General features: G+C 42.6%; 1 protein-coding gene and 1 long non-coding RNA gene across 2 annotated transcripts; one reads left to right on the top strand and one right to left on the bottom strand.

The window, feature by feature from the left end:
- Positions 1–483: 483 nt before the first annotated feature.
- On the bottom strand, positions 484–8,212 carry Cyp2a12 (cytochrome P450, family 2, subfamily a, polypeptide 12). Its single transcript, NM_133657.1, has 9 exons — positions 8,020–8,212; positions 7,578–7,740; positions 6,417–6,566; positions 6,040–6,200; positions 4,639–4,815; positions 3,138–3,276; positions 2,504–2,691; positions 1,850–1,991; positions 484–837 (listed from the first exon to the last, which is right to left on the bottom strand). The coding sequence occupies exons 1-9, from the start codon at positions 8,194–8,196 to the stop codon at positions 656–658; spliced, it is 1,479 nt and encodes a 492-aa protein (NP_598418.1). The 5' UTR covers positions 8,197–8,212; the 3' UTR covers positions 484–655.
- Gm51444 lies at positions 1,851–4,872 on the top strand. Its single transcript, XR_003946617.1, has 3 exons — positions 1,851–2,745; positions 3,732–3,840; positions 4,585–4,872. It is a non-coding gene; the product is annotated as a predicted gene, 51444 (long non-coding RNA).
- Positions 8,213–14,796: the final 6,584 nt, after the last annotated feature.

Raw genomic sequence — 14,796 nt, 5'->3', positions numbered from 1 at the left:
TAAATGTTCCTTACAGACATGTACAAAACAAAAAGAAAAACACAATCTGTCAACAAAACAACAAGAACAAAAAATCTGACCAAATGGCCGTGGATACAAATCTGTGTTTAAGTATGTGCTGGACTCTTATGGTCTATGAGAATGCAATTTAAACGATGTTGTTTTTGTTGCTGTGGCTGCTTTTTTGAGATAAGTTCTCACTGTGTAATCCTGGCTGGCTTCCTAGAGTTTCATGTTCCCCTCCCTCTGAATGCTGGGGATAGAGTGCCATGCCTCAGACTTAGCTAACCTGAGTCTTTTAAACCTCAGTTTAGATTCAAATTTGTAAGCTTCATCTTTGCGACCTGTACACTGGGCTTGGGAACACACTGCTCTTGTTTCAAGTACTGAATGAGAGAAGGATGGGACAGTTTTGCAGAGGCAAGTGACCCTTGCTGGATGAGTGACAGCTGTTGTTACTGCTGCTCACTGTGTGTTTCTTTCTTTTTATTATTACTGTTACAATTTTATCAAGGTGAGTAGTGTTTTCTATTTCTTCCATGCACGTGGTCCCTTCTTAATCCCCAGGTCTTTATCTTCTCTCTTCACTCCACCTTCCTTCTAGCACCACTTCAGGCTCTCCCTCCCTCTTGACCCATCTTGGCTCAACCCAGAATCAGATGGGCACGAAGCTCATGGTGTACTTTGGTATGATCCTGGTAAACCCCTCTGGTGTAGGGGACTCATTGATATCTTCTAGTTTCCTTGGGAACTTGAAACGGAAGTTCTGCAAGATGGTGGTGAAGAACAGGAACAGCTCCATCTTAGCCAGGCTGTCTCCCAAGCAGAATCGCTTCCCTGAAGAGGAGAGAGGGAAGAGCACAGGCGTGGGGGCAGCTCTCACTGATGCCTTGCTTCAGTACCCAGTGTGCAGCTGTGTTCTCTTAGGGAGAAGGGGTTTCTACACTGGAGTGTGAGGGATCATTAGGAAAGGCTCCTAAGTCTCTCAGAACCCCAATGTTCCTACACACAAAGTGGTGTAAGCCATGGTAGGTGGAGCAATGAGAAGTCAATATGTTTCCTCTACCAATTACCAATTATATTTCTAATGTGAATGCTCTGCTGTGGCCTCATTCATTTATTCATCTAATTATCTATCATCGATGTATCTAAGTACACATGAATGTACATATGCATCTATCTATCTATCTATCTATCTATCATCTATCTATCTATCTATCTATCTATCTATCTATGTATCTATCAATCATCTATCTATTATTTATTTATTTTTAGTTTTTTTTTAAGTCAGGGTTTTCTCTGTGTAGTCTTGGCTGTCCTGTAACTTACACAGACCCAGGTTGGTGTTGAACTCAGAGATCTATCTCCTTCTGCTTTTCCGGTGCTGGGATTAAAGGCATGTACCACTACCACTTGGCTGTCATCCTCTTTTAAAGAGTCTGAATATATGGTTGGAGATGGCTCAGTGGTTAAGAGCACTGTCTGCTCTTCCAAAGGACCCAGGTTCAATTCCCAGCACCCATATGGCAGCTCATGAGTGTCTGTAACTCTAGTTCCAAGGTATCCAACAACTTTACACCAATGCAAATTAAATAAATTATTTTTTAAAATAAAGGAAACAAAAAAATCATTTAAAACTGCATTAAAAACTGCACCCCCTCCCCCCGCTCTCTGAAAGAGATCACTGATCCCACTGACCCTTTGATAGGCATCCAGGATGTCTGATGCTTGGGAGGTCCAGGGGCTGCAACTGGTTGGCTTAATGTTAGGTTGCATCACAAAGAGGGGAGCTGACATGAGCTACCCCTGTTAGTGTGAGCAGTGGTCTGGTAACCCAGTATTTTCTTACCAGTGGAAAAGGGCAGAAAAGCAGGGATCTTCTTCAACTGTCCCTTGTCATCCAGGAAGTGCTGTGGGTTGAAGTCTTTGGGGCTAGAGAAGAACTTTGGGTCTGTCATCAGAGAACCCAGTATAGGAAACACTTCAGTGCCCTGGAAGAGAGAAGATGGAGTTTAAGAATATGGATAAATGGAGAAAGGATCACAAAAGGTGTTAGGGTCTAAATGAAGAGATCTGAAAGGCACAGAGTTGGTGGTCTCCTGAGTAAGGGATATTAGGGAGTATGAGTTTTGAGGTGATGTGATGTGTGCCACCAGGAGTAGGAGATTTGAGCTCCATGGGTTCATGTTCTGAGACAGGCTGCTAGAGTGACACCAGGCCTTTGTCTCCAGCCCAGGAGTTGAGATATTGGAAGGCATCAAGGCAGAGGAGCAGATAGAACTTGGAGTTCAAAGCAATGAGACAAGAAGTTGGAGACATGTGGATAAATCTCCAGAGACACTAAGTCTAGGAAAGGTGACAATAATCTATCTAATCAGAGGACCCTGGTGAGGCTGACATAGTAGTTGGGGGAATAGAGTGGAGTTAGATAGCTGTAGATGGAAAGGGGCCCTGAGGCATCAGGAAGTGGGCTGAAGGCCCCTCCTGATGTCCATGGCTGTACCTTGGGGAGGAAGAAGCCACGGAAGGAAGTATCCTTGGTAATCCTTCGAGGAATGCCCAAGGGAGCAAAGTTAGAAAATCTCTGGATCTCATTGATCACAGCCTGGGTGTAGGGCATCTTCATATGGTCCTCATATTGGGGCTGTCGGTTCCTGCCAATCACTCGGTCAATCTCCTCATGGACCTTGGCTGGAAGACAAGGGGTGATGGAGTGTTTTTAAAAGTCCAGGAGCCTCAAAGCAGGTGCAATAGTTCACATGTGTAACACTGTATGTAGTACATGTCTCTGTAAGTGACATGCATATAGGCCATTGAGAACATGTTTTCATACCAAATGTTGGGCAGGGTCATTTTATCCTTTTCATGACAGAATCATGGTGGGGAGAAGAAGGAGGAGTCAGGCCAGGGACCAGAGAGCAGGGATCTGGCAGCCAGTGGGAAATCAATTTGGGGATGTCTAATATTTTAACAGTTATTGAGAACTCTGTTTATGCATTTAATATGCTCTTGTCTCTGCATAGCAGGGCATGTCTGAGCATCCAGGGACCTGGGAAAGGTGAGGGTCATTGTCAAGTTGGAAAAAGTTGGAGCATCTGGGGTTCCCAATTTCTTCCCTGCCACACAGCCAGCCTCACCCTCTACATCTGGATGCTTCATTAGTAGCAGGAAGCCATATCGTAGTGTGGAGCTGACTGTCTCAGACCCAGCAAAGAAGAGGTTCAATGATGTCATCACTAGGTTCTTCATGTGAAACTCTGAATTAACATATTTCTCCTGGAGAGAGAGAGAGAGAGAGAGAGAGAGAGAGAGAGCCCAAAATCTATCAGTTTGTCATCCTCTTGGAGAATATTAAACTTTCTAGTCATTCTTTTATAAATATTTTTAATTAATTCTTTGAGAATTTCATTTATTTTACTGTGAATATATTCACACCTTTCCCCTTCCCAGATGAATCCCCTTCCACACCCACTGGACCTTGAGTCCTCATTTTTTAGACATATATGTGAAATGCACTTTAAACATATTCCCCTCTATTATCTTCTATTTTCCACTTTGTGGAACTCTTTCTTATCCCTAATAAGCCTCTTTCTTTTTTTTTTTTTTTGTTGGGCAACTGCTTATAACCAGGCTTGGCTGCATGAGTATGGGTGAAGGGTTCTTTACTTGAGAAAGGATAATTTACTAGTAGCCACACCACTAAGGAGTATGATTTCCTCTTTTCTCAACAGCCATCAACTGTGGATTAAGTTCCTCATGGAGGAGAGTGACCCAACAGGCACCATTTCTGGACTTTTCTTTGGATCTTATTCTCAAAGGGTCCAGACAACTATGGGAAAGGTAATCTCAAGGTTGTGTGGAGCCTTGGGTTTGGATGAGAAGCTTTGCTCACTTCTCTGTCTACTGACTGTCTGCCACTCATGTCACGGTTGGGATATTTAGACAGTGAGGGGTAAGGACTGTGAGAAAGAACCCAGATGCCATGATGGAGTGTGTTATTAGAGATAGATCTGAGACACAGATCAGAGTTTAAACTTCATTCTCTCCCCCCTCAAACAACTCATAGAAGAGCCCCTAAACAGACCCTTGACCTTCATGTGCAATAGAATTCTATGTCCTTTCTTCTCAGTTGTGAAAGAAGTCCTTTGATATCACATAAAACACTTAAGTTGCCTAGGCCACTGATATGTATTGATGTGTATTTCCTAATGGAGATATGAAATGCTGGAAAGCACATGGCCAAGAGTAAAAGCCTGAGAGCCACAGAGAGGCAAGAGTGCATGGTTTTCTGGCTGCATGAAGTCAGCATGCAACTCTGGGCACACTTTCCCTCTTTGTGAAATTTAAGCTCCACAGGATCTTCAACAGTAGCTTCAGTGCATGCTAACTAGGCAAATAGCAGGATGCACTGATAACAGTGTCTCAAAGGGGAACACTGGGATATTGGTTAGCATGTTAATTTGCTTGCCCATACCCTGGCTTGCATAAGGAAGGCTCAATAGATGGGAGAGTGATGTTTAACTATGATCGGGTCTGTGAGGAACATCATGGGGACTTAATGGGCCTCTGTTCCTCCTCTTCTAGGGTGATTTCCAGCTGCCCTGGTTTAGATGTCCCATCCCCAGATGTTGGGATCACCTTTTGCATGTGGATGAGAAAGGAGTCAATGAAGTCTCGTGGGGAATTGGGGTCCAGGGTACTCTGGTTCTGCTTCACTTTCTGTATCATGAAGTCTTCCAGTTTATGAGAATCCTTGATGATCTGTTGCTGTGGTCCGGGCAGGTACTTCATAACTGAATGGAACATGTCATAGAGCTGGGGGTGGGAGGAGAAAAGATGGGAATGAGACGTGTCAGTAGCAACACCCAGTGGGAGTGGGACTTGTCTCAAGACATCCATTCATGTACTAATGTATGTATGTGAGGCTGGATTGCAATAAACAGCAACTCTATTCTTTAAAGAACTCTTTATACTCATTTTGTTATTGTTGTTGTTATTATTATTATTTTACTTTTAATTATGTGTGTGTGCATGAATACAGGTGTCTGAAGTCAGATTTCCTAGAGCTGTGAGATGTAATAGGTGCTGGGAACTGAACTCAGGACCTCGGGATGAGAAGTGCATGCTCTTAAACCACTGACCTGTCGCTGAAGCGATTTAAAGAATGAAGGTCATTGTCTTACAATCCAGGCGAGGTGGCTCAAAAGGGGACACTAGGAGACATTCAACTATTTAACTGATTTTTGGATCAGACCATGACACCAGGCTTCTAGCATTCAGGACAGAGTGTCACAGTGACTCATGAATCTAGAGGTTTAGGCATCCCAGAGGGCTGAGTTTAGTTGTCTTGATACTTGTTTGGGATTAGAACCTGTTTTCTACATAGTCAGGACTTCAGTGTGGGATGGTTCAGGGTATAAGGTGTGGACACACCTGTCAGACATTGTGTTGATGAAGGCTGTGTGTGGCTGGGAGACACTCATATCGTTGTTTGGGAAAACAGTCTGTCCTGAGGTCTGCTTTCAGTTTCCTTGGTTGAGGTGCCTGTCTACTCATTCCTGAATTCACATGGGACAAGCAGATGACTTTTGTGCCATTGTGCCAATGGGATATTTTGGGAGAGCAGCATGTATGGGCTGAATAACTTTACTGGCCTTGACTTTGCAGAACCAGGTAGGTGTTCAGGAATGGAGGAGGGGACCTGAGGTGGTCACTTATTTCCCTTGGGCAGGTGTCTCAACTTTCAGGAGGACCATACAGAAGATTTGTTAGAGACTAAGCTGGGGAAACCTGCACAGGGAAGAGAGCCAAGTAGAGGGCTTTGTTCTCAGGCTATTTGAGGTATCCAGATGTCATTAGGTTCTGAGTACTCGATAGCTCCCATGGGTTCTGATATAAAGGTTAATTGTCTGAGGGTAAAGACTGGTTTTGAGGGGATCTTATGTTTGTGGGTATAAGAGTTGAGGTGGTCCTTGCCTTTGCTGGGTATGGCCAATGTGGGACACTGCAAGTGCAATTGGCAGAGCTGGAGTCTCTTACCTGCCCTGTGGGTGAAGCAGCAAATTTGTTCACTTGACCCATCATCTGCAGCAGTGACAGGAACTCTTTGTCCTCATAGTTGAAGCGGTCGCCGAAGACAATGGAGCTAATGACATTGGAGGCTGTTTTGCTCAGGTAGATGGTGGGGTCAATGGGGGCTCCTGAGATGAGTGACATTGTTGGGAAGACATTGGAATTATGAGGGAGAAGAGTTAGAAGATGGTATGGGCATTGGAGTGAGGCACCAAACTCTCAGCACCAGATTTCAGGGATGGTTTGGTAGGTGGTCTTCCCCATCCTCTTTTCCACAGCCCATAGGCTCTTGGTGCAGGGGATGTTCCTTTTTTTGCTCAAACACTTATGGGTCTCTTGCTTACCACAAGTGCCCTGCAACATCTTGATCAAACAGCCTGCCTCCTCCTGGATGCGCTCCTCCACACCTCGCTTGCCCATGCCGAAATCTCTCAGTGTGGCTATAGAGAAGCGTCTGAGTTGTTTGGCTCGTTCCCCATTGCTGAATGCCACACCTGTAAAGATAAGAACATGAGGAATGGAGAGAAGCAGACTGAGGCTGAGGAAGGACCAGGTCCACACTGGAAAAGGCTTCTAAGAGAAAAGAATAAATACAAAGATGGATAGAGATGGGAAGAACACAGAATATATAAACACAGACCCTGCATTAGACACACTCAGAATAAGAAAGTTGGAACAAATCAGCCAGGCAAGGAAACAGAAAGTTACAAACAGGCAGAAGCAGGGATACTCAGAAGGCAGGGAGACTAGTCCTCAATATTTTAGCTGGACCAATTCCATCACGCCTCTTGATGCTGGTTAGCTGCTCTGGGTCCCTGAAATGGCTAAATCAACCAATATTTAGCATTTTCTGAAAACAGCAAATCCCCACTAAAGCAAGGACTGCCTACATAAAAACATACCCGGTTGTTGAGGTTTTGTCTTTTACTGTTTATTGTATTGTGCTAGTCTCTAAGATTTGAAGTCTGCACTTAGCCTGAGGGACTCTGCCCTAGTCAATTTTGATTGATAAATAAAGATGCCAGCAGCCAATAGTTAGGGGAAGCGACATAGGCAGGGTTTAGGTTTACTGGGCTAGAGACCTTGAAAGGAGAATGGGACTGAGGAGCCTTGGTGGAAGCCATGGAAGAAGAAGAAGCAGAAAGGAGGAAGCACTTAGAATTCTTGGGACTCCTCAGAGGTTATATAAATGCTAGGGCCCCAAGAGGAGGGTTTTGGTTGTTGGTTGGTTGCTGTTGGTTGTGGTTTGTTAAATAGTCTGTGCGAAGAAACAACAGCAAGAAGAAATTAGATATCCTGACTGTGAAGATTAAACTTGCCCTAAGGAACTCATCACTCCTAATCAGCAGGAAGTAGTCTAACAATTTTGTTCCCATTTGCCTCTCTTTTTGTCTCCTATCTAGTGTTAGGAGGTTAAAAGGCAAAGAGGGTGAAGGGTGGACGAAAGAAGAACCCACAAAGTAGCAAAAGTCTGTCTACAATCCCAGATTTCAGATCCTCCTTACCATAGCCTTTGAAGAGTGTATTAAAGGTGGCCTGTTCGCCTCGTCCACTGAACTCCTCAGCGTGGTCCACCAAAGCCTCTTTGACTGCATCGTATCCATAAAGCACCACAACCCGGCGAGGCCCAAGGTGGATGGTGAACACAGGGCCATAGTGCTCTTGGAGCTGATGTGGGGGAAATGGGGGCTGTTAGAGGACTTATTCACTTAACTGGACCAGTACACAGAAGTCAGATTATGTGATATTTTACAAACAAATTCTTGAAAAACAAACAAATAAGCAAGCAAACAACAAACCAAAGACTTGAAATAGCTCCACAGCCTTCTAAACCCCACTAATAAGAGACTTTGGATTATTTTGTGAATTTTCTGACACAAAACGTCTGAAATCACACAGACTCTTGTCTGTGTCCCATGTCCCATCCATCCCTTCATCCAATGATACCTGTGTGATGGAGCTGTATACATCTTTTCTATTCAGTTGCAGGTAATTTCCAATGAAAGGCAAAGGAATGGGTCCTGGGGGCAACTTCCCCCTGATTTTCTGCTGCCAGACAGACACCAAGACCATCACACTCAGGAAGGCCAGAATGGCTAGGAGGAGCAGCCCTGAGCCCAGCATGGTGGCCAATGAGGATTGACAGACTGATAGCCAAGGCTGAGATACTACCTTTATACTCCCAGGGACAGAAGGGGCAAAAGATGGCCTTTGCTCCTATTTACCTAGTTGAGTCTTTTAGATTCCAATCCTATCTCCTAACATGGACTCTGTCTGTGTTGCAACACCCACAACATGGGCAAAGAGGAAGTCCTCTGGGTGTTAGGATTAATTTGAAATACTTAAAGCCTTGCTGGGTTGTCGTGCTCCATGGATATGATGGAGTCAAAGAGGCTCATTGCCTCCCTCCCGGTCACCCCTTCCCACAATCTCCCTCCCTCCCTCTCTCCCTCCCTCCCTTCTTTCTCTCTCTTCCAGACAGAGTTTCTCTGTGTAGCTCTGGCTATCCTAGAACTCACTCTGTAGACCAGGTTGGCCTTGAACTCACAGCGATCCCTCTGCCTCTGTCTGCTGAGCACTGGGATTAAAGGCATGCGCCACCACTGATGGGTGCACAGAGTTCTAAAAGGAGCCTCAACTTCAGGTTAGGGTGAGCAAACTTTCCTGCCTATGTATGGCTTGGAAAAGGGTAGAAAACCACAGGTATACTTTATCAGATCTTTTCACAGACTAGAGGAGAATAACTCAGAACGTTAGTGAAGGACTTATAGAAGTTTTGTGAAATAACAGCTTGAACTACCAATATTGGGAAGCCCAGTTGTCAGAAGGCTTCTAATTGGCAAAGACTCCTACTGAGTTCCCATTAAGACCCTTATGGTAGCTCACTGTGATGCAGGTGACTTCTGTAATTAGTATCCATGTTTCCCACAGGACACAGGGCCAGCATGGAGCACATTGGTGAAAGACCTTTGGGTCAAGCTCCCGAATCCCACTCTGTGGGCATCCTGTGTCTTAATTGCCATACAAGCTGTGCACAGTGGGTGCGTGTGGAGTGACAGTTCCCTTTGAAGGTGCAGAAGATGGTTTAAAGCAGCATTTCTTGGTTTTTCAGGGCCTGTTCTTAGTAGGCAGAGGGAAGATTTATGACAGAAATTTAGGTCAACTCCAGTGTGGAAAGCATAGGCTGACCCTGGAATACTGAAGATATAAGGAGAGGAGGAATAAATAACCATGCTGATCTTATTTTACTAAATTTCTTAAAAAAAATCAACATTTCTGTGTGTGGTGTCACACACCTTTAATCCCAGCATTCAGGAGGCAGAGGCAGGTTGATCTCTTAGTTCAAGGCCAGTCTGGTCTACAAAGCAAGTCTAGGATAGCCAGCGCTTGTTCCAAAGAGAAATCCTGTCTCAAAACCCAAACCGAAATATCCAACATCTATTTATTTATTTATTTATTTATTTATTTATTTATTTATTTATGTGTGTGTACATTACATGTGCATGTGCCATTGTGTATAAGTGGAGGTCAGAACAAAACTTGTAGGGACTTGATTCTCTTTTTTGATCATGTGGACTTTAGGCATTGAACTGTGAACATCAAGCTTGGTGGGTCTTACCTGCTGAAATATATCACCAAAGTCAGTTATTTAAGGTCTGATAAGGACAACAACCTTTTGGTGAACATGTATTCTGGGAAGGTTAAGTTAATGTATGCTTGGTCATTTGGGTCTTAGTGCCAACTGGGCTGTTTCAATGGTGACTTCATTATGGTTACTCCATTACCTGGCACTGCCTTCCCTGGGAAATACATGAGGACCAAGGCTAGAGGCAGATGAGTGTTAAGAACATCATCAGAAGTGGGCAGAGAGATCCACTGGCAGTTATGATATCAGATAGACTCAGGAAATCAGCGACATAGGTAGACACTATAGTAGGAAAGAAGTTGGTATTGAATGAGTACAATTTAGTTTTCTACTTCTGGTGCTGAAGGGGCTTGGCAGTTGCTTTCATTAAAGTATAAGGGTGGCACCAGGTGGGGCCTGAGGGTGTGGCATCACGTGGTTCCTGAGAATGGTCCTAGCAGCTTTGTATGCAAGCATCAGATACACGTTGAGATTGACTTCCACTTGATCCTAGAAAGGGCTCACTGTGGGTTACTGGGAAATCTTTGATAATTGGTCCATTCAGAGCTACACCACTGTGGAGAGCTCTTGGTGTCTCTTATAGAAATTTGGCAAGAACTTGTCACTTGGCTCAGAGGAGGTAGTAAGATTAGATAAGCATATTTGGCTCAGTGGTTAAGTGCACTAACTGGAGCACTCTGACCCCAGGACTCAGGGGAGATCTCCATTATCTCTCTGGTACCTCTCTAAGGCAGGTCCATTCAGAGGTGCACAGGCTGCAGAAGCAGCAGAGCAGCTGGGACAGGTCTTATGGGCCTACATCTGCAGCCAGGAGGTGGGGCTGTTCTGCAGCCCTCTGTGCACTGGTCTTGCTATGAGAGAGTCAGTCTCCCAGGAGTGCTGACACAGGCTTACAGACTCACAGGAGGAACAAGCTCCAGCCAGATACAGCAAGAATATCTAACACCAGAGATTACTAGATGGCAAAAGGCAAATGCAAGAATCTTACCAACAGAACCCAAGACTACTTGGCATCATCAGAACCCAGTACTCCCAACACAGCGAATCCTGTAACCCCAATACACTGGACAAGCAAGATTTGAATTTAAAATCATATCTCATGATGCTGGTAGAGGATTTTAAGAAGGACATTAATAACTCCCTTAAAGAAATACAGGAGAATACAGCTAAACAGGTAGAAGCCCTTAAAGAGGAAACACACACACACACACACACACACACACACACACACAAAACACTTAAAGAATTACAGAAGAAGACAGGTAAACAGGTAGAAGCCCTTAAAGAAGAAACACAAAAATCCCTTAAAGAATTATAGGAAAAAACAACCAAACAGGTGATGGAATTGAACAAAACCACCCAGGATCTAAAAACGGAAGTAGATACAATAAAGAATTCACAAAGGGAAAAAACTCTGGAGATAGAAATCCTAGGAAAGAAATAATGAGCCATAGATGCAAGTGTTACCAACAGAGTACAAGAGATGGATGAGAGAATCTCAGGTGCAGAAGATTTCATAGAAAACATGGGCACAACAATCAAAGAAAATGCAAAATGCAAAAAGATCCTAACTCAAAACATCCAGAAAATCCAGGACACAATGAGAAGACCAAACCTAAGGATAATAGGTATAGATGAGAATGAAGACTTTCAACTTAAAGGGCCAGTATACATTTTCAACAAAATTATAGGAGAAAACTTCCCTAACCTAAAGAAAGAGATGCCCATGAACATACAAGAAGCCTACAGAACTCCAAATAGACTGGACCAGAAAAGAAATTCCTCCTTACACATAATAATCAGAACAAAAAAATGCACTAAATAAAGATAGAATACTAAAAGCAGCAAGGGATAAGGTCAAGTAACATATAAAGGCAGACCTATCAGAATTACACCAGACTTCTCACCAGAGACTATGAAACCCAGAAGATCCTGGACAGATGTCATACAGATCCTAAGAGAACACAAATGCCAGTCCAGGCAACTATACCCAGCCAAGCTCTTAATTACCATGGATGGAGAAACCAAACTATTCCATGAGAAAACCAAATTTACACAATATCTTTCCACGAATCTAGTCATTCAAAGGATAATAAAGGGAAGACTCCAACACAAGGAGGAAAATTATGCCAAAGAAAGAGGAAGAAAGTAATCCTTCAACAAACGTAAAAGAAGACAGCCACATGAACAGAATCCCAACTCTAACAAGAAAAATAACAGGAAGCATCAATTACTTTTCCTTAATATTTCTTAATATCTATGGACTCAATTCCCCAATAAAAAGACATAGACTCACAGACTGGCTACATAAACAGGACGCAACATTTTGCTGCATACAGGAAACTCACCTCAGGGACAAAGACAGACACTACCTCAGAGTAAAAGGCTGGAAAACAATTTTCCAAGCAAAAGGTCCCAAGCAACAAGCTGGAATAGTCATTCTAATATCGAATAAAATCGACTTTCAACCTCAAGTTATTAAAAAAGACAAGGAAGGACACTTCATACTCATCAAAGGTAAAATCTCAATTCTGAACATATATGCTCCACATGCAAGGGCATCCACATTCATTAAAGAAACTTTAGTAAAGCTCAAAGCACACATTGCACCACACACAATAATAGTGGGAGACTTCAACACCCCATTCACATCAATGAACAGATCGTGGAAACAGAAACTAAACAGAGACACAGTGAAACTAACAGAAGTAATGAAATAAATGGATTTAACAGATCCATAGAACATTTTATCCTAAAACAAAAGACTATACCTTCTTCTCAGCACCTCATGGTACCTTCTCCAAAATTGACCATATAATAGGTCACAAAACAGGCCTCTACAGATATAAAAAGACTGAAATAAATCCCATGCAACCTATGAGATCACCATGGACTAAGGCTGATCTTTAATACCAACATAAATAATAGAAAGCCCACATTCACATGGAAGCTGAACAACACTCTTCTCAATGATACCTTGGCCAGGAAGAAATAAAGAAATTAAAGACTTTTTAGCATTTAATGAAAATGAGACACATCATACCCAAACTTATGGAACACAATGAAAGCAGTCCTGAGAGGAAAACTCAAAGCTCTGCGTGCCTCCAAAAAGAAACTAGAGAGAGCATACACTAGCATCTTGACAGCACATAAAAAGTTCTAGAACAAAAGGAAGCAAATTCACCCAAAAGGAGTAGACAGCAGGAAATAATCAAACTCATGGCTGAAATCAAGCAAGTAGAAACAAAAAGATCTATACAAAGAGTCAACCAAACCAGGAGCTGGTTCTTTGAGAAAATCAACAAGATAGATAAACCCTTAGCCAGACTAATTAGAGGGCACAGGGACAATATTCTAATTAACAAAATCAGAAATGAAAAGGAAGACATAACAACAGAATCTGAGGAAATTCAAACAGATACTACTACAAAAGGCTATACTCAACAAAACTGGAAAACCTGGATGAAATGGACAATTTTCTAGACAGATACTAGGTACCAAATTTAAATCAGGATCAGATTAATGATCTAAACAGTCCTATATCACTAAAGAAATAGAAACATTCATTAATAGTCTCCCAACCAAAAAAACCCTCAGGACCAAATGGGTTTAGTTCAGAGTTCTATCAGACCTTCAAAGAAGACCTAATTCCAATTCTCCTCAAAGTTTTCCACAAAATAGAAACAGAAAGTACTCTAACCAATTCACTCTATGAAGCCATAATTACTCTGATACCTAAACCACATAAAGACCCAACAAAGAAAGAGAACTTCAGACCAATATCCCTTATGAATATTGATGCAAAAATACTCAATAAAATTTTTGCAAGCTGAATCCAAGAACATGTCAAAACGATCATCCATCATGATTAAGTAGGCTTTATCTCAGGGATGCAGGGATGGTTTAATATACAGAAATCCATCAACATAATCCACTATATAAACAAACTCAAAGATAAAATCCACAGTGATCATCTCATTAGATGCTGAGAAAGCATTTGACAAAATCCAACAACCATTCATGATAAAAGTCTTGGAAAGATCAGGAATTCAAGGCCCATACCTAAACATAATAAAAGCAATCTACAGCAAACCAGTAGCCAACATCAACGTAAATGGAGAGAAGCTGGAAGCAATCCCACTAAAATCATGGACTAGGCAAGGCTGCCTATTCAATATAGTACTTGAAGTCCTAGCCAGAGCAATTCGACAACAAAAGGAGGTCAAGGGGATACAAATTGGAAAGGAAGAAGTCAAAATATTACTATTTGCAGATGATATGATAGTATATATAAGTGACTTTAAAAATTCCACCAGAGAATTCCTAAACCTGATAAACAGCTTCAGTGCAGTAGCTGGATATAAAATTAACTCAAACAAATCAATGGCCTTTCTCTACACAAAGGATAAACAGGCTGAGAAGGAATTTATGGAAACAACACCCTTCACAATACAAATAATATAAAATACCTTGGTGTGACTTTAACTAAGAAAGTGAAAGATCTGTATGATATGAACTTCAAGTCTCTCAAGAAAGAAATCAAAGAAGATCTCAGAAGATGGAAAGATCTCCCATGCTCATGGATTGGCAGGATTAATATAGTAAAAATGGCTATCTTGCCGAAAGCAATCTACAGATTTGATGCAATCCCCATCAAAATTCCAATTCAATTCTTCACAGAATTAGAAATGGCAATTTACAAATTCATTTGGAATAACAAAAAAATCTGGGATAGCAAAAGCTATTTTCAACAATAAAAGAACTTCTGGTGGAATCACCATGCCTGAGCTCAAGCTGTGCTACAGAGCAGTTGTGATAAAAACTGCATGGTTGTATTGGCTAGTGTAGGCAGCTGGGCGCTTAAAAGATGGCGCTGGCCTCTGGTACACAATGCCACTGCGCAGGCGCTAGCCCGAATCTGGCGCCAACCCTTCCTGAGCGGGTGCATACAAATCAAAGTGCCGGCAGACTGACCAATCCCAGGAGGACACATAGCTCTCCCCAGTGCTGGGGTGTATATAAGGAGTCCTCCCTGGGTTCCTGGTGTTCCCATAGCATCGAGGTGTTCCTGAAATAAA

This window comes from Mus musculus, chromosome 7, assembly GCF_000001635.26.
Source record: "Mus musculus strain C57BL/6J chromosome 7, GRCm38.p6 C57BL/6J".
In the NCBI taxonomy this organism is placed as follows: Eukaryota; Metazoa; Chordata; class Mammalia; order Rodentia; family Muridae; genus Mus; species Mus musculus.
Note: the sequence above shows the minus strand (reverse complement) of the source record. Positions and strands in the feature narration are given on the sequence as shown.

What these genes read in the sequence shown, in the direction of transcription:
- Cyp2a12 (NM_133657.1), bottom strand. Translation starts at nt 8,196, where the DNA reads ATGCTGGGCTCAGGGCTGCTCCTCCTAGCCATTCTGGCCTTCCTGAGT. An exon ending in TTCTCATCCACATGCAAAAG is followed by an intron (nt 3,277 to 4,638) that starts GTGATCCCAACA and finishes CTCTCTCTCCAG; the next exon opens with GAGAAATATGTTAATTCAGA. An exon ending in GAAGCATCCAGATGTAGAGG is followed by an intron (nt 2,692 to 3,137) that starts GTGAGGCTGGCT and finishes CTTGTCTTCCAG; the next exon opens with CCAAGGTCCATGAGGAGATT.